This window comes from Vicugna pacos, chromosome 6 (assembly GCF_048564905.1).
Source record: "Vicugna pacos chromosome 6, VicPac4, whole genome shotgun sequence".
Lineage (NCBI taxonomy): Eukaryota > Metazoa > Chordata > Mammalia > Artiodactyla > Camelidae > Vicugna > Vicugna pacos.
Genome location: NC_132992.1, coordinates 32,806,285 through 32,831,811, shown reverse-complemented (window position 1 = coordinate 32,831,811; position 25,527 = coordinate 32,806,285). Strand labels below are relative to the sequence as shown.

The following is a 25,527-nucleotide window of genomic DNA, read 5'->3' as shown; positions in this document are numbered from 1 at the left end:
CATGAGGTCCTGGGTTCAATCCTCAGTACCTCCATTAAAATAAATAAATAAGCCTTAACACCCCCCAAAAAAAAGTTAAAAAATTAAAACTTAAAAAAGAAAAGACAATATCTAAGTTTTATAGAGTACTCACCATATGTAGGCACTCTTCTAAGCATTGCACATCTCATTTAATCCTCATCACACATCCAGGAAGTAGGTGTTGTTTTTGTCCTCATTTTGTAATTGAAGAAACTGAGTCATAGATAGGTTAGATCACTTGCTCAAGATCAAACTACTACCATGTGCAGCAGCATGTTTGTGTCGCCCTCCCCACTCTCCCCCCGCCCCCCAAATTCACATGTCGATTTTCCAACCTCCAAAGATGATCGTATTAGGAGGTAGGCCTTTGGGAGACGCGTAAGTCATAAAGTGGAGCCCTGAGAATGAGACTGGTGCCTAATAAAAAAGGGTCCAGGAAGACGGCCCTCACTGGAAGGTGACTATACTGGCACCTTGATCTTAGGCTTCCCAGCCTCCCGAACTGTGAGCAATAAATTTCTGTTGTTTATAAGCTACCCAGTTGATTGTATTTTGTTATAGCAGCCTGAAGGGACTAAGACAGAAACTTGGTACAGAGAAGTTGGGATGCTGCTGTAACAAATGCATAAAAATGTGGAAGCAGCTTTAAAACTGGGCAATGGGCAGAAGCTGGAAGACTTTGGAGGTGCATGCTAGAGAAAGGCCACATTGCCGTGAATGGACTGTTAAGGGTGATTCTTGTGAGGGCTCAGAAGAGGAGAGCGACAGGGAGAACCTCAGTCTCTCACAGAATACCTAAGTGAACAGGTTGTTGGTGGAAATATGGATGGCAAAGTTTATTCTGATGAGGTCTCAGATGGAGATGAAGAATGTGTTGTTGGAAACTGGAGGAAAGGCGATCTTTGTTCTAAAGGGACAAAGAGCTTGGTTGAATTGTGTTCTTTTCCTAGTGTTTGGTGGAAGGTAGAACTTCTGAGGAATGAAATTGGACATTTGGCTGAAGAAACTTCTAAGCAAAGTGTTGAGGAAGCAGCCTGATTTCTCTTGAGTGCTTATAGTAAAGGAGAAAAATAATTTAAAGGTGGAATTGTTCATCAAAAAGGATGCAGAGCTTAAAAATCTGGAAAATTCTTATCCCTATCTAACATACTCTATTTTACTCATTTATTGTGTTTATTCCCTGCTCCATTCACAAGAATATAAGTTCCACGGGGGCAAGAATATAAGTTCCTAGATCTATATTGGTTTACTGGTGAATCCCCATTGCCAAAAGCAATGTCTGACAAAAAGCAGGTAGGTACTCAGTAAATGTTGAATGAATGAATCAGTCAGTGACTGCCAGTCACAGGCATCACATGGATTATATCTCTTAATCTACTCAACTGCTCTTTGAATTATTAGTCCCACTTTATTTATTTTTAATGGAGGTACTGGGGATTGAACCCAGAACCTTGTACATGCTAAGCAGGCACTCTACCTCTGAGCTATACCCTCCCGATAGCCCCGCTTTAAAGATGAGGAAAATAAAGCTCAGGGAGGATACAGAACTTGCCGAAGGTCATCCCACCAGCAAGGCGTAAAGGCTAGGGCCAAACCCAGGTTGTGTAACTCCAGAGTCCTTGTCCTAACCACGGTGTGATACTGCTTCTCTGTGTACGGGAAGCACTGTTTTAAAAGACTGAGAAAATAATTTAATCCAGAGGAGGGTGATAGGAATGGTTAGGGGGTTTCTAAGCCAAGTTGTATGAGAAACTGTTTATGGAATGAGAAAGGAACTGGAATGAAGCAAAAAAAGCTTAATTTTCATGAGGGATTGTATACATGAAAACTAGATCCAAGTATTTGAAGAGCTGTAGTGTGGAACAAGAATTTGTTTATTCTATACAGTCTGAAGGGCAGAAACTGGAATTAACGGGATGAATAAAGACAGTCTCTGCTTGGTACAGAAACTGAGGGTGGGTAGTGTTGATGCAGGGGACGCCAGTCCTAGGCCATCAAGGCTCCTTGACAAACCTGAGACTTGTGGATTTTAGGATGGCAGAACTTCCCAGAAGACGGGCAAAGGAGCTTCTCAAAGCGAGTTGTGTTAGATGCTAATATGAGGCCAAAGAAAGTGAAAGCAGAGAAAAGGCCTGGGGTGGGAAGAGAGCAGTCACGAAGGATTTTTGGGGAGAAGTTTCAGTAAATGCCTGGTTGGGATGCACATGTGGAGGCTGGGTTAAAAAGAAATGGCTGGGGAAGGAATGCAGACAGCTTTTGAAAAACCTTGGCTTGAGAGAAAAGAGGAAAATGAGAAAAATCATTCAAGACTGCAGCAGTATCCAGGAGAGCTTTTCAAGATGGGGAAACCTCTAGGTTTGAAGGGAATGGAGATTGAAGACTCTACCATATGGTGACAGGAGCAAGGTGCCTTGTGCTTTGGAAAGAATGAGATGCAGGGTTGGGGACACCCCTTGGAGGATTGAGAGCGACCTCAATTGTGTCCATTTGGGGGGCCTCTGACATATTGAAAAATTAAACACTAAGGCGGTTTTGGAAATGTTGGCTGTATTTTAAATGTTTATATTTAACAAATGAAAACTTTTAGCACAAAGAAGGTAATAACATAGTGATAGTCACAAAACACCTACAGGCATTTTTTTTAAACTACAAAATGTCAGAGCTTTATAAATGTGAGGTGGGGATTAAAGGAGTCCCCAAGCCTCAAGGCGCAGATGAGGTTAGGAGGGTGAGTGCACATTAGAGGCCCCCTCAAGAGGCTTGGGCATACTTCCAAAGGCCTGAGAGAAGTGGCACAGAAATGTCCCACTCTCAGATAAAGGAGTCCCAGAGTCCCGCTTGCCTTGGTCAGAGGGCGTTCTGCCCTAGCATTCTGAGGCCCAGGAGTGCAGACTCACCTGGACGCTGACCTTGAAGAGCTCAGGGGACAGGCATCCTAGAGGGATCGGCATCTGAGGTGTCCACAGGAGGGCAGTGTGGCAACTCCAAGGAGCTCTGGGGACAAGGCACCAGCACCTCCCTTGCTTTCTCAGACCCTCAGTCCTGCACCCTCTCCACTCCCTCTTCCTGGAGTTGTTCAAGGGCTGTTCACCAACCCCCCGCAGAGGGACAGCCCACGGAAACTCTGACTTTTCTTTCTCTGCTGCTGGAAGATGAAGGCTTGTCATCCTGTATCACCCTAGTCCCACCCCTTTAAGTACAGGTGTCCTGGACGGAAGCATGGAAAGTGGAAAGGGGGTTGGGACAGGCGGATGGTATTGTAGCCCTGGTTGTTGTTGGCTTTGCCCTGGCCTCTCAGTTCTTCGGGCTTGGTTTGCAGTGCCAACACCCAGCACAAGGGGGCGCTACCACCCTGCAAACCCTGTCCAGATGGTCTCTGCTGCAGAGGGGCTGCGCCCAGCCAGAGGGAATGGGGGTGGGTGTTCCTCCAGGCCCCTTCGCCAGCTTTCCTCCACCCAGAGCTTGTGTGCAGTTTCATGCAGGCCTGGGGTGCAGGGTATCTCTGGAAAACAGGCGAGTAGACTGGAGGAGAGACTTCAGGGACACCTGGCACGGAGCTTGAGGGTGCAAGGAAGGAGGCCTTCCTGCTGGGTGCTCCAGGGTCCAGGTGCAGGCTGCTCTGGGAGTGCAGTCTGAAAGACTGGTGTTTCCAGAAGAGCTGGGCCAACACAGCCCAATTAGGGACCGTTCCTAGGTTAAGTGCAGGCTGTGGGGGAGGGGTGGCACATAAGGGGGAGACCGATAGGGATGAAGCAGTCGTTCTGGAGTTATGAACCTCTTTACTTCGATAGATTTTCTTTCTTTCTTTCTTTCTTTCTTTCTTTCTTTCTTTCTTTCTTTCTTTCTTTCTTTCTTTCAATCTTTTAAAGATTGAGGTGAAATTACAGTAAAATTCAAAGAATGTAATGAACTTAAGTGTACAGCTTAATGCTTTTAAACCCTATATATTCTCTATTTATGTATACACATACATATGTCCATACGTATACAACACTTATGTGTTCACAGCTGCAGTTATTTACGTATGTTTATCACAGCTCTCACTGGCAAATAAAGTCAAAAACTTTTATCAAACTCCCATGAGCCCAATACCATCCTTCTCTTTTGTAAGGAAGTGAGTGAGGACAGAACATGTGTCTGGTGGCCGTGATGGGGTCAGTATTATTATGAATCATAGTCATTCCTCGACAGAACTATACCACCAGTGACTCGGAGGGCAGCAGCCGGCTGTGCGATCTACCTGCAGTGGCCATATTTTTGGAATCCAAAGTGGGATGAGTTGTCTGCCGGGTCTGATCTGAACCTCAGGAAGATATTATTGGATCCAGGCTATTCGGTCAGGGCAGCCGCGTTCCGAGCACAGAGCCAGGCACGAGCGGCCAAGGAGAGCGTTTCTGGGAACTGATCTTGCTCTCTGGCCTGGTGCTACATGTCTCTGGAAGCTGCACGAAGGGTGACGTCTTTGACCACAGGCTGGATCAAAATGAGCTGGAGCCTGTCGCGTGCGTGTGAATCTGCTGGTCCCTTCGGAGGCACCCGTCTTTTCCCTGCTTTGTGGTCAACCTGGCCTTGCCCCACCCAGACCCCATCCTGTCCCAAATCAGGGAAGTGCCCCTAGCGGGAAATGAAGTGAGTGGGCAGGATGTGACCCATGGTGAGGCAGCTACCAGACCTGGCCTGGTCCCTGAGTCAATGAGCTACTTCAGGTTCTCTCAGGAAGCCCTTCCGCCAATTCACTACAGTGGGGACACCTCTTCTTTCCCTCCACTGCCCCTCCCTATCCAGGTGTGAGTCTTTGGGGGCAGGAAGCTGGTCTCCTCCTCTTCTAAGCTACGAAGGGCCCATGAAGGAATAGGGGAAACTGGGAAGATGCAGCCTCAGCCTGGAGGCAGTGGGGGCTGCTCCCTTGGGGTGTAGTGACTGCCTGGCCTGGGGTGTCTGATCCTGTTGTGGAACCCCGGGGTCCAGGCCTGGTGAGGGACAGAGGAGGACAGAGGGGGCTGGGCCTGCCCAGGGAAGGCTGGCCTGGAAGGCACCCAGCCACCGGCCCGGGGCCAGCCGGGGTGGAAAGTATGTGTGTGAGCTCATTTGGAAGGTGGCTTCTGGCCAGTCAGGCCTGCCTCCCTTCCAGGCCCTGGCTGCCCAGCCCCCTTGAAGGCTGCCTCTGGGTCTCTCTAGTCTCCCAAGACTGTCTGAGGGAGGACAGAAACCCCCAGGCTAGATGACTGGAGTTGGTCTCCTAAAGGAGGTGAATTCAGATTTGGAGCGGGTGGGTTGGAAGGGGTTCCAGGGATTGCAGAACATGGAGCAAGCTTGCCTGGGGTTTCCCTGGGACCTTAGGGAATGGAAATCACCCCAAAGGCCTCCCCTCCTCATTGGCCCCTGCCTCAGACATTCCCCACCCCCACCCCTCCCTTAACTGCTGCCATTGTCCCATTCAGTTCCTCTGACTTTTCAGTCCTGCTACCTCCTCCCTTGCCTCAAATACCTGTTCCTGCCCCTAAGAAGTAAGGTGACTCCTGGCCAAGCAGATTTCTGAGGAAAAGCCCTGCTCCTCTGCGCTCCTGCTACATGGCACCACAGGCAGGCACACGTCTGCTGAGATTCCACAGAACACACACTGCCACACAGACAGCCCGCTCCACGGGGGCCTACACTGGAAGAGACCCCAGGAGACATGGTCAGAATCTGCCTGTATAGAAACAAAAAATCAGACAGACCTGGGTTTTCATTTTGGACTAATGAGCTGTGAGACTGAGCAAGTTTTATTAGGGCCTCAATTTTTGCATCTGTAAAATGGGGGCAGTTAGTGCTATGTCCTTGAGTGCTGTGAGGACCTCAGGAGATGTTGGTGTCCCCTTAGCTGGAAAAGGAAGCAGGGATACAGAAGGTAGAGAGGACTGGGAAGTCTGTTAGATTGTGGGGGAGAAGGGGCCTGGAGGAGGGGCAGTGAAGGACCCGAAGAGCTAGCCAGATTGTGAGGGGTTGCTCTGCTGAGTCCCCTCTCCTTTAGAGGGCCCAGTCCTTCTTAGATCTTCCCTTCCCGTCCCATCCCACTGACCCAGTGCCTGGCTGGCAGCATTGGAAGCTTGGGCCCCAGAGAAAAGAGGTGTGACTCCCCCTCAAAATGTGTGGGGTACAGTGGTGGGCAGAGTACAGCCTCTGCTCGATGCTTGCCCCCAGTACAGTCTCCTTAGAGCTTGCTTCCCTGGGTTCTGCCCAAACCTCCTCACAGATTCCCCTTGGCTCCCTTCTGGCTGCTCTAACTCACATGTGCTGCTTTCGAATAAAGGAACTTGGAACCATAGAAACTGGGTCAGGCCCAATGGACAAAGCAGGGTAGGGCCAGTGAAAGCAGTGTTTGCAGGGCTCTCGGGAGCCACAGGACCCTCTGCTCTCCCCTAACCCCAGCCTGACCTGGTGGCTCACTCAGCTGGGGCCCGGTGGGGTCCCTGAGCAGCCTCACTGGGCTGGATCCCTCAGACCCAAGGCGCGTCAGAAGCACGGGACCTTGCAGCCTCCACCCTGGAATTCTCCCTGCTCGTGAAGCCTCTTCCACCTCTTCCCCCTTTGTCTCTGGTCCTCCATTCCCATCTCTCCCCCTTGGCTTCAGAGAGCATCTTGTGATTCCAGAATCAGGGCCAAACAATTTCCTCGTGATGGGGAAACCACACTCCAGCCGCGCGGGAGCCCTAGGCTCCCCCTCCTCTTCCCTCTGGCAGTCCCCCCGCCCCGTGCTCCTCCACTGGCTCCAGCTGTGTTTTGCAGAACTCCCACTGGATAACATCTGTAATTGCCTCCAGATGTGGGCCACAAAAACACAAAGGGGCCATGAGCTCATCTTTGAGCTCCTTGCCACCCGCACGGGCCCCACCACCCCCAGACGCCCGCCCCTGACTTCCCTGAGCCAGCTTCTCAGGGTCCCCATCCCCTCTGGTGAGGGTGGCAGGGAGGTGGTGTCCAACTCCACTGAGACACACAGGCCTTGCCAAACAGCTGTTGGCAGGAGAGGCACAGGAGGCCAGGCATAGGGTCAAGGTTGCTGGCTGGCAGGAAGGTGGGGTACCCCTTCTGCCAAAGCAATCACACCAGCCAGCCCTGAATAGCAGCTGGATAGAAGGCCTGGCTTAGGTGGGGCCGGGACTCCTGGAGGCAGGCCGGGGAGAGGGCCTGGGCTGGAGCCTGGGGAGGGCTGGGCTGAGGCAGGAAGGGAAGGAGGGAAGAAAGAGGGCTGCTCCCCTCCAGCTGAGCTGACTCAGCAACTGAGCGATTCCTCCCTCCAGGCTGGTTTGGAAGAAGGGTGGGTCGATAGCCTGGGAACCCTGTCTAGGGCAGCAATTTCTAAGGAAAGGGGAAGACAGAGCCATGTCATTCTGTCCTTCCGACCTGATCACCCTGCCTTTCCTGGGCAGTTGTGGTGAGACCCGTTTGGCTAGAGGCAAGCTGCTCCTAACTGGCCCGTGGGGCAACCTCTTCCTTTCCCCTCTGTTCTTTCTGCCCCTGAAAGGGAGCCCCAGGCCTGGGAGAGGGCTGGGGAGAAGTGCCTGCCCCCTGAGCCCGAGGCTGATGGTGATGGGGGATTTCCCCAGCAGCCAGCACGAGGCCTGAGGAACTGGAGCATCTGCGGCTGGATCACACGACAGGGTAACGCAATTTAGGAAGATTTTCCGAGTGGCCCCAGCTTGGCCACTTCCTCTTGCCTTTGCAGTCCTGGGCCTCAAAGGTAGCCTCTTAGGCCAGGTTGAGAGAGAGCAGCTAGCTGGGCTCTGTGGACCACTCTTCTGCCCCCAGGAAGGATGCCCTCCTCCCCAACTCTGGACTATGGATCCCTTTCATCCACCAATAAATACATTTCTTTATGAAAAATACCAAAATCCTACCTCACTGAAAACCCTGCATGGCCCTCCTGCTTTCCATCCCCCTTGTAGCCACATCCCAGGCACACAAACTGCAGCCACACAAAGAATGTGAAACGGTTTATTCTTCGTGGAAAGGTTGAACAAGGTCAAAAATGTCCTTAGAGGGCACTGACCCAGCCCCGCCCTGCAGGTTCCTGGGGTCGGATGCCTCTGCCCCCCACCCCCACCCCTCCCCATGCCCCTTGTTAACAAAAAGGAACGATTTGAAGGGAATTCATATATAATAATTATAATAAAAATATACATTAAACAAAACAAAAAAAACCCCAAACAAGACAACTTTAGCCGAACTGCCAGCACCGTTCACCCCATTTCTCCCACCCCCTGCCCCCCCACCCCTGACATCCCTCTTCTCTCACTGCCCCCCCCAGGGTGTCTCACTCTCCCAAGTCTCCGGTACCATGACCACCTTCAGTGGCCGAAGGAGACTACAAATGTGTGGGCTGGGGGAGGGGGGAGGGTGGGGGGCAGGACACCTGTACGCTGGGCTGAGGGGCAGGGGGCATCAGGAAGTGAGGGGCTAACCTGACAAGAGATGCCCAGGCACCTGCCCCTTCTCAGAGGCTGGCTGAGGCAGGCTGATCCTCAGCTCCCTAACTAGGTGGCCGCTCCCATTAAGGTCCCAAGTCTCCAGTCCCCAGATGTGTGTGCCCTCTCTGCTCCTTTCTTGGGCTCCCTGTCTTCCCCTCTCTGCTGTCTGATTGAAGCAAGGGCACCAAGGAGGAGCAGGTGTGCCTTTCTCAGGCCCTTCCTGAGAGCTCCAATAAAATGTGCCCTCCCCTGGGTACCACAGCCCACCCTGTGGTGTCCCTGGTGGCTTAGCCTGCCAGGCTCCCAGCTGTGCACTCCTGCTTCCCCTCCCTGGTTTGCCTTTTGGTCCTGTCCTGTCCCTTCTGACTGCTCTGCCCATGGGTCCCTACCCCAGCTGCCTGCATTTGAGCAAGTTTCTTTCTCTGGGGCCTCCAGGCTCACCCCCAGGGCTCCGGGCCAAGTCTCTCTCCTTGGCCCCACCCCACCTCGTAGCTGCACCCCCTGGTCTCAGCTCTAGAAACCCTGACCTCCCCATTCGAGGCTAACGTTTGGGAGGGCGGGGCTGTCAAGGGTTTCTGCAGCCCCAGGTTAGTCCTTAATGGCTCAGGCTCCTTCTGTGGATGTTCTCGGGGGCAGGTGGGGCAGAGGCAGACCTGTGGGGAGAGGACTCACCCTCTCTGAGCTTTCCTCCCAAGGTCTTAGGGCGGCTGTGCAGCTCCCACCCCCTCACTCTCTCAGGGTCTCCCCGCCACAACAAGATTAGATTTCTTTTAGCAGGAAAGAGTTGTGGGAGGCTGCCAATTGGGTACACCTGGGGGCTTGCGGGGCTGGAGAGCCCAGAGCCTCCTGAGGTCAGAGTTCAGAGGTTAAAGGTATGTCAGGGAATGGAAAAGGAGCAGATGACCCCATTTGACCTTTACCAGCGAGGTCTGAGGTTCCTGCCTTCAAGTGCAGAGCCAAGACATTCAGATGGGGCTGAACGTACATCAAGCCACGGGGGCCCCTGAGGGGCAGGGGTTGGAAAGGCGGCCCCTGCTCAGCCCCCAGGGGACCCGTCTAGGGAAGAAGCAATGCCAGCGTGGAGGGTGGGAGAGGCCAGTCACGGGACTGAGAAGAAGGGAGGTGGGGGGTGGGAGTGGGGGGAGGGGGCTCGGGACGGGTGGGAACAGCCCACCCACCACCACCTGCTGCCACTGGCTTTCAGAGGCAAAGTCCTCGTGGTAGGAGTGGGCGGGCGGCAGTGGGGGTCAGACCTTGTCCAGCAGGGAGCGCTGGCAATACAGCAGCCGCTTGGGGGTCCCGTGGCGTCTGAAGAAGAAGACAGCGAGGCCCACCGCCAGCACCAAGAGCAGCAGCAGCACAGGCAGCACCACAGCGGCCGCGCTCACTGCCCCGCTGCCCTCCTCGTCCACCTCGATGATGATGACCTCGGTCTCCTCCTCAGTCCCCTCATCTGGCCGGCCCCCGGACGGGCAGCCCATCCAGTCCCGCAGGGCTGACTTGGGGTAGCCCGGCTCGACCTTCAGCTTCTGGTTGTTAAATTTCCAGTATTTGTTCCCCTTGTAGAAGTAAGTGAAGACTGCAGGGTCGGCAAGAAGGTGGCACGGAAGGCAAGAGGTGGGGGCAGCGTCAGGGAGACAAGAGTGGAGAAGGACAGAAGAAAACCTGTCAGCGTGCGGGCCAGCTGAGTTAATCCCCTCGCCCTTCTGAACATCAGTTTGCTCAGCTGTAAAAGCAGGTAATTCTAGCACCAGGTGGAGGGAGTGGTGGGGATTAAGGGGTCTGAAGTGTGGAAAGCACTTACTCAGTGCCTGGCACGTGGCAAGGGCTCTCCTGTTCTCATCAACATTACTGTCTGCCCGATATTCTCCATCCTTCCTGCTCTTAAGTCCCTGTTCCCAACCTCCCCTCACGGACACCTCCCGTGCTCCTCTCACCTTCATCGCTGCCCATGAATGACCCTCTGGGAGACTCAGGGATTCCTTCCCAGACCTTGATGTTTTTGGGGTACTCGCTGTCCACGGCCCTGAGCTCCTCATTGAAACGGTAGTACCTGGGAGACAGGAGGAGAAGGGAAGTGGGTGGATGCCAAGCATGTCCTCGGAGGGGAGTGGGACCCAGGACTGAATTCACCAGTGAGCAAAGGGTGGCAGTGGACAGGGAGGGGGACTGAGCTTTTGAGTAATAAGGGCCTGAAGCTGAAAGCAGCGGAAGGTGGGGGTGGAGGGGTGGAAGGGAGGGCCCAGGCTGCAAGGAGCCACCAGCAGCCCTTAATGACAGTGCTGGGGGCAGGAGGCGTCAAATGACCAGGTCTGAAATGGTGACCCGGTCATATCCCACTCACTCAGCACCTAGTGGAGGCTGCCCATTGCTAGGCAACAGCAGAAGCTCAACCAGCTCCCTTCTTCAGGGAAACATCCCAGGGGGAAAGTGGGTCTTCCTCCAGAATTAAGGGAATCTGGTGGTGGTGTCTGAGGAGGGAGGACTGGGGTCAAGGGGCTGAGGTCTTACTTGTTTCCTCGGAAGAAATAGGTCTTTCCATTGGGCATCCAGAAGAGAGCAGCATCAATTTTGTCAGTAGGCAGTCCTCGGCCCAGCTCCTTAATGTGCTTGGGGTAGCCAGGCTCCAGGGAAGCTTCGTCGAACACCCAGTGCTTGTCTCCTGGGGTTGGAGGGGGAAGGGCAGGGTTGGGGTTCCACCTGGGCTCTAGGATCCTTGGAGGAGTCAAGTGGAATCTGCTCCTCCAGGGAGACCCTCCCCTCACCCAAAGACTAAGGCAGAATGTCTGGTTACCTTTGAAGAAGACAAATTTGCCATCCTTCCTCTCATAGGCAGTGTTGATGGATGCGGGCAGGCCCCGCCAGAACTGGCCAATGGGCATGGGGTATCCATCCATCACCTGGTTTTTCCTCACCCGCCAGAACCAGCGCTCCTGGGAGGCAGTTCATTATGTCTTGTAGCTTAGTCTTCCAGCTCAGTCCCCAAAGCTCCCCCTGCCTCAGTTTTAGTATTTAGTCCTCCTGCTGCTCTTTCCACCCAGCCTCCCAGCCAGAGAGCCCTTCTGTCCCCTAGACCAGCCCACTTCTTCCTCTCACCTTGAAGACAAACATTTCCCCTCGGAGCATGGCCACGGTGTCAAAGTTCCCGTCACAGATGTTGGGCCCATAGGTGGGGTTTTTGGGCTTATCAGGGACAGAGGGCCTGGAGGTGGTCCTGGGTTGAGGGGGCATCTTGGTGGGGAACCCTGACTCACTCCCTGGGGCAGAGAACATGAAGGGCACTTCAGAATTGGTGGCAGAGTTGAAGGAAGGAATAGACATAGGGGCAGATGACACCTTTGTAAAGGTGTGGAAGGACCTTTAGGGGAGGGGAGGCTGAAGCAATCAACTGGGGAAGGACAGAAAAGACAGGATCAAAAGTGGGAGTGGATGGGGGCAGGGGCAGGTGGGGAGGGGGTGTGGGGGGGAGTGGGGGTTACTGCAGGGCATGAGGGGAGAATGCACAGGCCTGAGAGACCAGGAAGGGATAAGGAGCAGAAAGGAGCAGATGTGGGTGCAGAATACTTGCCATAAAGTTGCTGGATGCCCCGGCGGTCATCATCAGGCAGCACGAAGTTCTCCGTGTCCATCCACTGGTAAAAGGGCGCCATGATGGCCGAAGGGTCATTGGAATGCTCAAGACCCAGAGCATGGCCCAGCTCATGCACAGCCACCAGGAAGATGTCATTCCCTGGAGGGATGGGGATGGTTATGATGGCAGCCTGGGTCCTGTCCCTCAGACCCCTGCTTCCCCACCAAAAGCTTCAGGTTCACACTGAAGCCTGCCTGCCATCTTTTCCACCTAAAGCGACCAAATCCTAAGGTCCAGACTCATATTTGGCAGCCGAGGCACAACATCAGTCATCAACTCTCCTGGGTGGAGGTGAGAGAGTGTTCTGGGGCTGGATCCCAGTCCCAGCAAGAGTTAGGATAAAGGAAGCTAAGGCCTTATGTGGGCCCCAGTTTCTCCCAGGAGCCAGCCATAACATTTGCCTGGAAAAGTGGATGATGCGGAAGCTTTGAAGTCTATGGCTAAGAAGTCAGTTATTGGGCGAGAGAAGGGACCAGATGTAAATAACTCAGGACAGGATTCCTGCTTTCATTGGAAGTCAGACCAGGAGATTTTTGTGGTCCCCCAAAGCCTTGAGACTTGGGGAGGAGGCTGGAGAACCCCGTACAAATGACTATTGACTGTCTCAGGGATAAGAATCCCAGGGCTACTTCACTCACCATTCAGATCCTCATTTCGGACGGTCCAGGGCTCAGCAGAGTCAAAGTGGGTGTCCCCGCCAATGTTGGGGCCTGGGAAGTAGGCGTGGGCCAGGAAGCCACCCTCACCATCGAAGGGTGTGCTGTCACCATGGAAACCCTCAGCAAAGAATATCATGATGTCAGCCTGCTTCTCGTGGCCCTCACGGATGTAGGCATAGGGAACCTCTCGGAAGCGCAGCGGCGTGGCACTCTCCCACACGCGGAATGCCTTGCGGATGGCCTCGAATGTGGCGTACTCACCCACCTTGGGGGTGTAGTTCTGGATGCTGAGGTCCAGCCACGGGGGGAGAGGATGGGAGTGTGTTAGGATAACAAGAGGCACAACTCTCCTTCCCTGGACTCTCCCAGGTTTGGCCGAACCACCCAGCCACCTTTGTCTGACCCAGCTCTTCCTGCCGCCTCACAATGCCTCTGCCCCAAGAACTGAGGGCCCAGGGGACCTTCAGGCTTTGGCCTTCTAGCCCTGGGGTACACCCTCCACAGGCTGCATCTCTCTCCAGGATTAGAGCCATTTTCCTCCCTACTCCCAAGGAGGCTTCCCAGGAACAAGGTGAGTAGGGCAGGGGGCCTCTGAGTCTCTAAGCACAACTGAGAGGGAAGGGGAACCCGACGTGAGAAAGGCCACTTGCCTGTTGGACTCACCAGAAAGTGATCTCATTATGCTGCCATTTGAGGCCCTGGATGGCATAGCGCTTCCTTCGCACATTGGCCTTGATCTCAGCCCCAAACTTGTCTGGAACACCGCAGCGGGGGCGCCTCATGGCCCTGGGGTGGGTGGGGGTATGAGGATTGTGGTCAGGAGAGCGTGTGAAAGAGAAAGGGTTTCAGAAGAGAGGGGGACTGCCTGGCCCCAGGGTCACTGTGGGGAAGAGCCAAGGTCAGGAGGTCCGGGTGAACAGGAGAGGGTGAGGAGCAGCTGGTGGGAATGCGGTAGGGGGCGGAATTCAGGCGGCAACCTCTCCGGTGCACGGTGTCATGTCGGTGGATGCTGGCAGAATTCCTGCCGGGGTCTAGCACTTACTTCATGGTGTCTGCATCAGCCTTGCCTGTCACTCGCAGACCGTAGAACCTCTGCATGGCAGCGATGGCCGCTGAGAGTGACTGGGGCGAGCGCTGTGTGTGGGTACGCAGGTCCCCGGGGGGCAGGTAGCCATACTGCTGCAGCCAGGCCTGTAGGGAAAGGGATGTGGCTTGGAGCAGCCCCACCTGGCCCCAGAGGACCCTCTGCCTCCTCATGGCACCTGGAGCACACTCTTGGCTTGGTGTGGAAAGGACAATGAGCTTCCAGCCTGGCTCAGGCAGTAGGGCTGGAGGAACTCCCAGGCTGGACCCAAACTCTGGCCCAGGCTCTAGCATGGCTTATCCTCTTAGAGGGGCGGGGAGCCACAGCTTTGAGCCTTGGCTGTAAGTCCTCTGCTGGGAGCCCTGGTAGTTTGAGTTCTAGGATGTCTTCTCTGAGCTGAGGTTCCTTCTAGCACTTTCGTTCTCTGTGTCAGTGTTCTTGTAAATACAGCATGTCCCACCAGAGGCTGGGTTAAGCCCATGGTGGCTGGAGAGGGGAGAGGCTGAGGGGACTCCACTCTGGGGCCTGGCATGAGGCCCTCCTGGGACAGGCACGCTGTGCCTCCAGGATCTTCACAGCCGAGATCTTTTCAGAAGGGACGGCAGAAAAGGAGCGAGGGCTCAGGCTGGCTGCTGACAGGGGAAGCTGGGGCCTTTGGAGGTGGTGGGGATGTGATCCAGCCGCAGAGCCAGGATCCTGCCACTGTCCCCATCCAGACAGCATCTGACCTAGGGCTTGGGACCTGAAGACTCACTTAAGGTTCTCAGTAGAGGGAATGGGAGATTGGGGTGGTGGTTAGGGTTAGTATTTGATTGAGTATTTTGGCATCTGTAGTTTATTTCAGGTATGTTGTGAATTGTTCATAACATAAAGGCTGGCATACTGCCTGTAGGTAAAGCTAGGTTTTTGGCGTTTGATTGAAAGGTATACACACACTGCAAAGCCCTGTTGAGGAAAAAGTCAGCCTTTATTGTAAGAACAATGGCGTCTTTTCCTAAAGCCTGAAAAGTAAAATGAGACAAGTTATATATGGAATATGAGCATCCTGGGATCCTCCTATGGGGAAATACTACCTAGACAGCTCTGCTCCCTGCTCCAGCTTTACCATCTGAAGGAGTCCAGAGGGGGCTGCAGGGTGCCTGGGAGGGGAGCTTGGAACACAGAGGAGCGCTGCATCCCCTAGGTCATTAGGTTGGCTCTCCACGTCGCCCTTCACCGCCAGGCCCAGGCCCCAGCTCTGGTTGTGGAGCCGTGCTCTTGCATTGGGGCTGGGGGTGATTCAGGAGCAGCTGACTGGGGACCTGAGCCCGCAGGGGCAAGAATTGCAACATGGTTCTGGGAAGTGATCCCCCAAGGCTGATGACGGGTGTTAGGGCCCAAGATGTAAACAACACAGCCTCTCCTCAGCCAACAGGCCTGGCCAGAACAACCCTAGCACCACCCGGCTCAGAGAGCCCCTCCTTGGGGGGTTGGGGAGCTGGGAGCAGAAGTTTAACCTCTGGTATACCAGAGTGCGGCAAAGCAGGCTGCTCCTGTCCTGGGCTGCTCTCCCAGGAGCTCTAAACTTGCTCCGACCCGCACTGGCTGATGCCACAGCTTGTGCCTGCAGAAGGCCTGCTGTGGCCTGTGCCCAACTACGCAGGCAACTCCCTTTGCCCCAGCCTCACCTGTAGGGTAGTCACACCCCAGGCTTATGACCTCTGCTGGGGGAGCAGCTGCTTCAGCTCTGGGAAAGGATGAGAGTGGCCTGCTGCTGGAGCTGGAAGTCAGGGGGAGTGAGGTCAGGCCCTCAGCTCTCTGGGGGTAAAGCTGAAGGGAATTCTCCTAGGGCAGGATGACAGGAGGGACGGTGGGGGAGAGGTAGGGAGAATCCATATTCCAGGAGCTCTGGGATAAATCCCTCTTCTGGATGAGTCTTTCAAGAAGGTAGGCAGATCTAAATACTCACACCCACAACCTCCACTTCATATCCAATAGAGAAAGGTGGAGACTTAGTCAAGTTAAGGAGTCAAGAGAGCCACAAGTCCTGGAAAGGAAGTGCTCCCATTCCTCTCCTCCTCCCAGGCCTAGGCTCTGAGCAAAGCAAGAACCACAGAGGAGACGATGAGGTCGGAACCACAGAAGAGAGGACTCTTGTGTCTGCGGCTGAGTGGGGGAAGGGCTGAGTGCCAGACAGGCCAAGGGGAGGAGAGGGCTGCCCGGGAGCTGGTGCAGGACTCTGGGGGCCTGGTGGGAGGGAGCTGGCTCCCTGAGGCCTGGGCCACCCCAGCTCTCCCTCCAGACTGGCCTGGAGAGGGAGCAACTATGTTGGGTCAGAGAACTCAGTCGGCCGGCTTTGTTGAGAAAACTTTGTGGTGCAAGGTACTCCCCTAGGGGAAAGTCAAGGATAAGGAACCGCTCCCACTCCTAGGCCCACTCCTCCGGCCTGGGAGTCCTGGAGGGGGTTGGGGGGAATCTCTGGCTTTTCCACAGGCCCTGGATCCCAGCCTGTTGGCCTGCTCCTCCCTCCCTCTGCCTCCCACCCCTCCATGGCCCAGAAGCAAATGGTGGTTCTGGCACTGGGACTACCCATGACCCACTTAAAACAGAGCCAGGGCTGCTGCCCCTCCCCTAGGGGACCTAGTAGGGCAGGGAGGGAAGGAAGGCAGGGCAGGCGAAGTTGGCAGCAGGAAGCCCCCCAGATGCCCAGGCTCCTTTTGTTAGGAGCTCTCCCCTCAGGCCTCTGATGAAGACTCCAGGCCTGGAAAGAGGATGCCGCCTCCTCCTCCTGGACGGTGTCAGGCTTAGCCCCTGGGCAGATTTTCACTCTCCCTGGTCACCCTCATTCCTTGGGCCACATGTTTCCTTTCAGCCTCAGATCCCTTCAGGACAGAGAGAGTGTGTTCCTTCTGGAGATGTTTCCTCCGGGGGTGGGACCAGGGCTGGGACCAGGAGCAAGGAAGCCAAGTCCAGATCCCCTCCCCCTGCTCCGGCCCTTCCCGGCCCCTCCCGACCGCACCCAGGCCCTGGCAGTGCTGAGTGGGTTGGAATGGCCCAAAATAAGAAGCTGATCAAATCCGTCTCCCACCTTCACCCCAAAATAAAAGAGAGAGAAAAAACTTCCTCAGACAACTCCCACGCGGCTTCCGGGCCGGGTGGGCCACCGTCGGGGAATGGATGGAGGGGGGGGGGGGCGCCCGAGTCAGTGGAGACATGTGCAGGCGCCCAGGGCCAGGCCCTCACCCCAGCTCCCCGGTACGACGCCCCCAGTATCCCTGCAATTAACATAAAAAAGCAATTAACAGAAAGAGCCTAAAGGCGCCGATGGGGGTGCGGAGGCTGGAGAGGAGGCGGCGGCCCAGCCGAGCCCCCTGCTCACAAGGAGAGCTTTGTGTGTCCGGAAACGCGGGCCAGGGCGCCAGCGCCGGGACCCTCGACGCCAGGGCTCCGGGCCGGGACACGGAGGGTCCTCTCGGGGAGGCAGGGATGGGCTGAGGGCCGAGCCCGCTCCGCTGCCCACCCCCGACCGCACCTGGCCTCGGGTGCGTCCGGGGTTGGGCCGGGACCGCCCGGGAGGCGGCAGCGGCGGCTGCAGCGTGGGGGGCCACCGGGCCCTCCCGGCCGCCCGAGCGCTGGCGAGCGCCGGCGGGAGAGCGCTGGCGAGCTGGAAAGTTGAAGAAACAACAAACTCTCGTACATGACAAGAAACCAGGACAGCGCGGGGTCTGAGCGGAGTCCAAATATTTATCAGGCTCCCGACTGGTTCCAGAGCTGAGCTCAGAGCCCAGGGGAACTGGGGAGGGGTGGGGAGTGGGCCCCAGCTGGAAAATTCTTCCACAGAAAGGAATGGGAAAGAAAGTCGGCGGCGTGTTGGGGGTGGAGGGGTTAGTTGGAGGAGGCAAAAGTCGGATCGACTTGGAAGTTTGAAGATGAGGAGGGAAAGGAAAGGAAGGGGGATCCTGCAGGCCGAGGCAGCCAAGACCCCGAGAGCCCTCCTCTCCGAATGGGGGCTGTCCCCTTGGAGACCCCCGGGCTCGCCTCCCCGGCGGGCGCGACTCCGGGCAGGGCCGGAGGAGCTCACTTACTTCGGGGCTGAAGCTGCTTTGGGCAGAGCTGAGGGAGGCGAGCGCGGAGGCGAGCGTGAGCAGGGGGAGCAGCAGACTGCGGGCAGGTCGTGGGGCGGGAGACATGGTCCGCGACCGTCCGGGCCGCCGGGCCGTGCGGGCTCCGCGGCGGGGCCCAAGCCCTGGGGTCGCGCCGCCACTCCCTCGGGCGCCTTTGTCTTCGGGAGGCACTGAATTTGGATTCCTAGAGCGCTGTCAGCTTGGAGATGAAGGGGTTGTTCTTGAAAGCGCCTGTTTGCTCGTACCCTCTTTTCCGTTTTTTGATCTTTCTTCTGCTTAGTCGGCGAACTGCATCGCGAGCCCTCTCGCTCTCTTTCTGGTCCCTCCCTTCTCCCACAGCCTCCCTCCGCCCCCGCCCCAATGCCCTCCTTTCCCGGTGCGGACGTGGTTGTTTCTGAATCCAATTACAGCCAAGAGCCGGGGGAAAAAAAAAAAAACAACCTAAGTTGCCTTTCTGTGGTGGAGGCTGCCATCTGCAGGGTTGAGGCCACAGCTGAGAGCGGGGGGCTGTGGGGGGACTCAGGGGACGGGATGTGGGAGACTTTCTCCCACTAAGCATATTTTGAGTGGCTTAATTCCTCTGGGATTCAGCGTTTGTCTCACCTCCGTGGGAAGTACTGTGAGGTTCAGTGGCTGGTGCAAATAAGGAGCTCAGAGTCTGGGATGGTGGTGGGGGCTCTTCCCTGTCTAGAAACCCGCTTTGAGGGGTCATCTGCTGGGACCTGCGGCTCAACCATATTGAAATTTTTGGCCCCTATTCTTGACAATCACCTCTGTCTCTCTCCCGCCAAAGAAGTGTAACAGTAACAAAACCCAACCACCCACCGACAAATCCCACCACCACACTGGATCTGGGACTCCTGTTCTTGGAGAAATACAAATGTGCTCCCTTTATTGTTGTCACTTACAATCTGCTGCTCCTTAAACTAGAACTCCCTGGGGAGGAACGGAGTGTGAAGCCATGGAATCTGGCAAAAGGCAAATCAAGTTTGGTGAAATTGCTAAAAAAACAGAGAATGGGAGTTAGGACTGTGGAGCTTAGTTCCCCTCAACACCGGAAAAGGAGGCAATCTCTTAAAGAGTATAATCTCCTCCTTCAGGGACTGACTAGACTCTGAGAACAAAAGGTGGAGGTATGCAGGGAAGGGGGAGGGCAGGCTAGAGCTGGCATGGCAGTGGGAAAGGGAGACAGATAAGAGGCTGAGGGCTAGATCTGGAAAAGCAACACAACAGAAGCAGGAAAAGTGTGGGAGACAGAAAACTCGACCATCAGCGAAATCTAAGATCCAAGAATTGCACTGGTCAGCGAGAGAGGAAGGCGGTAGTGGGGGGAAGAAGGGAGGGAAAGAAACAAGGGAAGGAATAAAGGAGGCTGGACAGAAATTAGGTGAGGCAGAAAGTTACAGAAATCCTAGAGATCTAGGAACTATCACTTATCTGTGGCAGAAGAATGCAAGAAAAGTCTGTTGCTCTGTATTGTAATGGGAGCAAAGGTCCTTTCCCCCCACTAGAATCCATGGGAGGAGCCATGATCAATAAAATGGAAGATTTCCCCAGGGCCTGTGCGGCTATCGGGTTTGTGGGAGGTATATGGTGGCTATTAGATAACTCTTCCACAGTGACTGTTTGGGGGCTGAGCACCTCAGGGCTCCCCTACACAAATGGGGGTCGGGAAGTGCAGGCCTCTCTCCAACCAACCTCTGGAATTCAGTCAGAACCACAGAAACCGCAGGATCCAACTCTGTAGCAGAACATGCAACACCCAAGTCTGGTTCTTCTCATGTTAGCCTTCCCAGTGGGGGTATCCTCCTGGGCCACATATGGGAAGTTTAGGAAAACTGGTATCAGTTGCTTGCCAAGAAGTGGATCTCAGTTGGAAAAGCTTTTTCATCAAAACATTTATTAAATACATAGCTGCATGTGGCCTGAGCTGTGCATGGGCTGTTAAAGGCTTGGGTGCCTGGCTAAAACCAGGAAACCTGTTGCCCCCTTTTCATGTTCGCAGAGCAGCTCCTGCTCATAGCTGGGCCAGTCCTATGGCCTACAAAAGAGGGGATAAATATCCCAGAGCAAGATTTCGCTGAACTGGAATAGAGCCAGGGGTGAGAGCACTGAGCCAACCCTTCCAGGCAGTGATCTTACAGGCTGTTCTTCCCGGTGTCCATCCTTTTTGCTCTGAAGACAGATGGGGCACATTAAGGCTTTCTTCTGGCTGGGATGATGCATCTAGGTGATAGAAAAGAAAGCCAGAGAGAAGCTGCAGAAGGGAGACAAGAGCTGCTTTTTACTGACTTGGTTGTGGCTTCTGCAGTAGAGCCCCTTTCGGTTTAAGAGCATTCTTCTGCTTCCTTTCTTCTTCCTGCAACTTCTCCTGCTGCCTGCGCTGCCATGCCTGTAATCCAGCATCCATTTCCTGTGACAGCAGTACAACTCGTCTCTGAAACAGACAGGAAAACAGTGTGGATAACATCTGGGGCTTGGGCGCTGCACCATATATCCTTTCATTCACAGATCAAAGCCAGAGGTTTCAGCTGGAAAATGACACTGTTGACTGGGGAAGGGGTGGGACCAGGTCCGGGGCTAGGAAGCGGGAGGAAGGCAGCAAAATGTGTGTCTACTCCTGGTTCCTGCCCTAGGAGTGCCACGCTCTATCCTCCCTTCTCACAGGACTGTTAAAACCTTTGCCTGGGAGCGAGGGGTATGCATTAGTTCAGGTGCCAACATAGCTCAAGACAAATTACGATTTAATTTTCTCCCCCTAATTATACACAGGTTGCCCTGGGTGAGGCTCTAGCCACTCACTGCAAACTTTTCCCTTTGGGCTTTCCTTCGAAGCTGGCCTTTCATTGGAGGAGCGGGGCGGCCATCTGCACATAGAAATGAGAGAAAAGGCAAGTGTTAGAGAGGGCCTGCAGTGTCCTGGGAAAGCGGCTTCCATTTCACACTTACTGTAGCTTAATTTAGAATACTTCCCTCATCTTCAAAGGTGAGGTATGCCAGAACCACCAAGAATAAGCCCCTAGGTATGTTCCTACTCTATTTTACTTGTCCCTCATTAGCCCGGAATTCCAGGTCCTTTGCAATGCTGAATCGCCTGTATTATCTTCAGAAACCCTCCACTCAAGCAATCTGATTACTGTTCTGCTCACCAGTAAGCCCTTGCTAAATTCCATCTCACTCCATAATGAAACACCCTCTTTTCCTTTCCTTCCAGCCAAATTCTCATCCTTAGGCCCACCTCAAGGCCTGTCCCAGAAATTCTTCTCTAACCTCTTAACTGTCAGTTCTCTTTTCTGAAAGAAGCACATATCCATCATTTACTATTCGTCTATTTGCTTTGGGACATTTATTGTACTGTTGGTTGTTTTTAGCCATATTTAGCCACCTCAAATCCTTCTGGAAAGGGGCAGAGCACTGAATTATTATTTTATTTTTAAAAATGTCCATGCTTTGTTTTTCCAGCTAGACTTTAAGTTCTTTGGGATCAGGGACTGTATCCCTTGCTTTCACTGTTGTGCAGTGTAGACACATAACAAAAATTCAATAAATATCTGCTGACTCGCTGAAAAGATGCAGTACCTGACCTAAAGTAGTTTATAATGGAGACAAAAAGAACACTTACTTTCTACAAAGAAAGAAAAAAACCCCCAAAAAACAAAAAAACAAAAAAAAAGAGGGAAAACTCTGCCCCAAATTTTGAAAGCAAGACAAAATAAGATTACTTATCAGGAAAGGGAACCAATACTGTGTGTATCAGGGGCTTTACACTGGTCATTTCATTTTATCCTTACAAGAACCAAACAAGATAGGTATTGTTCTTTTACAAATGTGGAAACTAAGAGATACAATTAAGGAACTTGTCCAAGACCACAAAGTTAGCAAGTAGGGAAGCCTAGATTAAGAATCAATTCCAGAGTCTTTCCACTATTTCTGTACTACTTCAAGGAGAATCAAGGCTTCCTACAGGAAGTAACAAGTAGAAAAAAATCTTCACCATCCTCCTCAGCCACCAAGTATCTGATTAAGCAGGGTCATACTCATAGAATCTAATACTGGGGGAGGTATAGATCAATGGCAGAGTGCACGCCTAGCATGTATGAGGTCCTGGGTTCAATCCCCAGTATCTCCATTAAATAAATAAACAAACAAATAAATAATGTAACGCACCCCCCACCCCACCCCGGCAAAGAAAGAATCCAACATTCAGGTCTCTGTGTTGTTGAGGGTGGCTTGGACTCTGCTCAATTCTAGTCTTGGCTTTGCCATTACCTAGCTGTGTGCTCCCAGGCAATTCACTTCTGTAGGCCTCAATTTTCCCATCTGTGAACCCGAGTCCCATTGTTGTGAGGCGTGGCTTCAAGTTTTCTAATATCTTTCCTTTCTAGGGGGAACATTTTCTGTTTTTTTCCCCCTTTTTTCTTTTTTTTTAAAGTAGAGGAAGAGACTTTTCTGAAGGGAGGCCGCCATCCTCAGTACTCACTCTTCTATGCCTCTCTCTGAGACGCTCATTTAGGCAGCCTTTCGAAGAGCTCTCCCTGCGCTTAGCAACAAAATCTCAACGATGTACTTACTTACCATAAAGTAGGGTGGTTCTCCCTAACTTAAAAAAACCCCAACGTCTCTCTTCGAGAAACGTAAAGTCTTGTCCCTCCCAGGACACCCCAAATGAGGATTATCTTCTGCGTATCCCCACAAGCCAAGAAGATCCTGTCTAGCTTTACTTTCCATAGGCGTAGTTTAATTTACAAAATAAACAACAGGATTTCTTCCTCCCAACTCCAAATATACAGTTCAACACGTTGTCCACTCAGACACACCCCCACCATGACACCATCCCCCTACTCCGTCCAGGGGCGTTCCCTCTAGGTGAAAATCTCCGAAGTTAACTGTCAGATCAGCGCTCACCCGCGTAAGACCAGTCTGGGAGTTCCGTAAGGGGCCCGTAGCCGGAGGGGTTGGCGGCAAGGCCCTGCCTGGACGGAGAAAAAGTCTGGTGAGGATTCAGCCCAGCTTCTGACCACCCAAATCCCCCCAGACCGGCACTCACTGGAGTCGCCACTGGCCGCCAGCCCGAGCCGCGGCGCCGCAATGCAGCCTCCGAACTCCTGCTGCGAAAACAGGGCAGAGTTGGGAAAGTGGCCGTGCCGCCAGCTCAGGGGTCCCGGGCGAGCCCCCCACGAGCTCCCTACGCCGACCCTACACCCACTTACCGGAGAGGAATATACCCAAAGCTTCCATGCTGAGGCGGAGAAGCCGGAAGTGGGCGTGGCCTTTAGGGCCACGCGCGACGCTGCGGGGGAAGCCGGAAGCTGCCATCTTGAATGTAATTTTCAATCAGGGGCCCCGCCATCTTGGCTTGTCGTACGGAATAGACGGACAAAACTGCTTACCGGGTTTTTTTGGGCGAGGACGGTTGTTCAGCGTTTGCATGTTCATTGGTCCTTACAACCTGGGTGGAAGTCGCGTCCTCCCAGACTAAACTGTTTTAAACGGTCTCCCCCTCTCTCTTCCGGATCACCCCGCACTGGTCTCTAGTCCTTTTAAATTTATTTCTAACTTTTATCTCAGTTGAGTAACATCCACGTGACCTCATTCTGTCTTCTGGCATCACTGTAATTTTTTTTTTTTACCAGCCTGAGTCAAATCTAGAGTGAATTAGAATATTTGGATTTCAGTTCTCACACTGATGTATCTAACAAAATTGAAGAGCTTATATGTGACAAGCACTGTATTCTGTGCAGGAGGTTCTGTGGAGACAAAGTAGACAGCAATTAGGATAGAGCTCCCAATCTAAAGAGATATGACAATAATCAAATAATCACATACATTACTGTAATAATAATACAGCTGGGAAGGGAAGTAGGGGTTGTTTGGGAGCATATAATAGGAACTTGATCTGGAATAGGCCGTCAAAGAAGGCCTTCCTGAGGAAGAGATATTGGAGCTAAGATCACATTCCATTTTTATAAGAGCTATCACCATACATTGTCTACTATAACCCTTGCAAAAACTTTGTGAGGTAGGTACTAGTCAGTGGCAAACCCAGATCCATGGCTGTGTCCCTCTTTTTTTTTAATCACTCACAGACATACTTTGTTTAATTGCACTTTGCAGGTACGGCATTTTTTACAAATTGAAGGTTTGTAGCAACCTTACACGGAGGAAGTTTATCAGTGCCAATTTTTTAAGCAGCATTTGCTCACTTGGTTTCTCTGTCACACTTTGATAATTCTCAAAATATTTCAAGCTTTGGCAATATTATTGTATTTGTTACGGTGTTCTGTGATCAGTGATCTTTGATGTTACTACTGGAATTGTTTCAAGCACTTTTTAGCAATAAAGTATTTTTAAATTAAAGTATGTATTTTTTTTAGACATAGTGCTATTGCATACTTAATAGACTACAGTATGGTGTAAACATAACTTTTATAGGTACTGGGAAACTGAAAAATTGGTGAGGCTTACTTTATTGCAGTTATTTACTTTATTGCAGTGGTCTGGAACCCAACCTGCAGTATCTCCGAGGTATGCCTGTACTTGCTTTGGGGAAGTAATTTATCCAAAATTTCTTTATTTTTCTTTAATTTTAAATTTTAATTTTTTTCAGTTTTTTGGGGGGGAGGGGAGGTAGTTTTATTTATTTATTTGTTTATGAGCCTGTACTGGGGATTGAACCCAGGACCCCCCCTCGCCCCTTATCCTTAATTTCTTCATTAAAAAAAAAGCTTAGTATATCACATTTATGAAAACATTTCAAGAATGATAAGGTAAGTGAAAGTGTTTTATATGAAGCTCCTACAAAAGTAGCCATTACTGTGTGCCAGGCTAGACACTTAAACATATGCTGACTGGGGGAACCTGAGGGAGGGGTGTAATGGCCTATCTGGAAGTTTATCATTTCCTTCGGCAAGTTTTTCCACAGGAGGTGGCTCTGAGCTGTGCTTTGAAAGAGGGGAAGGGTGGATCCTGGTTTAAGAAGTAAAAGCAGCTGTTTCGAAAACAATAAGAATGGTACAGGCAAGGGCTGAAATAGAAGGGATGAGAATAAGAGTCTTGGCTATAAGCCAACAGATGGACCCAAAAAACTAAGCAAGGGAAGTAAGACCGAAAGAGTACTATTACCATTTTACACTTGTACACTTAATTTCCACTTATCAAAACACTTCTGTATAAATGATACAAAACACTTCTGTATAAATTTTCATAATAAACCTGTAAAGTAGGTAAGACAGTCCAGGAAGCAATCACTGTACAGATTGCTTGCAGTTTTCAGAGATCAGGACATTGAATCAAAATATAGCTGTGGATTTATTACTTTACAGTTGCAATAACAACTGAGTGACACTTTTCCCAAGGGAGGGTCCGTGTGCCTTTGGCTGGTTCTGAGATAGACAGCTAAAGTAGACAGCACTGCAATCCCGTTACATAATTTACAGTTGGAGGATCAAGAAGTAAAAGCCAAGGGCTGGAAAAATAACCTCATTGTCAACATTCAAGATTGACAGCAAAGATGACAGGCTGGCACTACCACCACCACTACATAGAGGAGTTAAGCCAGCAACTCTCCTGTCTTCTAGTA

The 25,527-nt window shown here is 52.6% G+C and overlaps 2 protein-coding genes across 3 annotated transcripts; both read right to left on the bottom strand.

Moving 5' to 3' along the window:
• Positions 1-7,984: 7,984 nt before the first annotated feature.
• MMP14 (matrix metallopeptidase 14) lies at positions 7,985-18,296 on the bottom strand. The gene is made up of 10 exons (XM_072962793.1): positions 17,910-18,296; positions 13,804-13,952; positions 13,425-13,547; positions 12,741-13,048; positions 12,036-12,201; positions 11,568-11,724; positions 11,266-11,404; positions 10,983-11,133; positions 10,409-10,524; positions 7,985-10,050 (listed from the first exon to the last, which is right to left on the bottom strand). Exons 1-10 carry the CDS (start codon positions 18,012-18,014, stop codon positions 9,719-9,721), a joined length of 1,746 nt encoding a protein of 581 aa, XP_072818894.1. The 5' UTR covers positions 18,015-18,296; the 3' UTR covers positions 7,985-9,718.
• A 1,530-nt stretch (positions 18,297-19,826) lies between these two features.
• Positions 19,827-23,450, bottom strand: MRPL52 (mitochondrial ribosomal protein L52). Of its 2 annotated transcripts, none has more exons than XM_015250382.3 (5): positions 23,159-23,450; positions 22,996-23,053; positions 22,854-22,921; positions 20,751-20,815; positions 19,827-20,385 (listed from the first exon to the last, which is right to left on the bottom strand). In XM_015250382.3, the coding sequence occupies exons 1-5, from the start codon at positions 23,262-23,264 to the stop codon at positions 20,233-20,235; spliced, it is 450 nt and encodes a 149-aa protein (XP_015105868.3). In that variant the 5' UTR covers positions 23,265-23,450; the 3' UTR covers positions 19,827-20,232. The 2 variants fall into 2 exon arrangements, with proteins under 2 accessions (XP_015105868.3, XP_006217280.3); XM_006217218.4 differs by having other exon boundaries at positions 22,996-23,056; positions 23,159-23,447.
• Between the last annotated feature and the right edge of the window lie 2,077 nt (positions 23,451-25,527).

Excerpts from the sequence above, each read along its gene's own strand:
- MMP14 (XM_072962793.1), bottom strand. The coding sequence starts at position 18,014 with ATGTCTCCCGCCCCACGACCTGCCCGCAGTCTGCTGCTCCCCCTGCTC. Across the intron at positions 13,953-17,909 it reads AAAGCAGCTTCAGCCCCGAA|GCCTGGCTGCAGCAGTATGG; the intron begins GTAAGTGAGCTC and ends CTTTCCCTACAG. Across the intron at positions 11,725-12,035 it reads ATCCAGCAACTTTATGGCAA|TGAGTCAGGGTTCCCCACCA; the intron begins GTATTCTGCACC and ends TGCCCCAGGGAG.
- MRPL52 (XM_006217218.4), bottom strand. The coding sequence starts at position 23,264 with ATGGCAGCTTCCGGCTTCCCCCGCAGCGTCGCGCGTGGCCCTAAAGGC. Across the intron at positions 23,057-23,158 it reads TTTGGGTATATTCCTCTCCG|CAGGAGTTCGGAGGCTGCAT; the intron begins GTAAGTGGGTGT and ends CTGTTTTCGCAG. Across the intron at positions 20,386-20,750 it reads CCCAAAGGGAAAAGTTTGCA|AGACGAGTTGTACTGCTGTC; the intron begins GTGAGTGGCTAG and ends TGTCTGTTTCAG.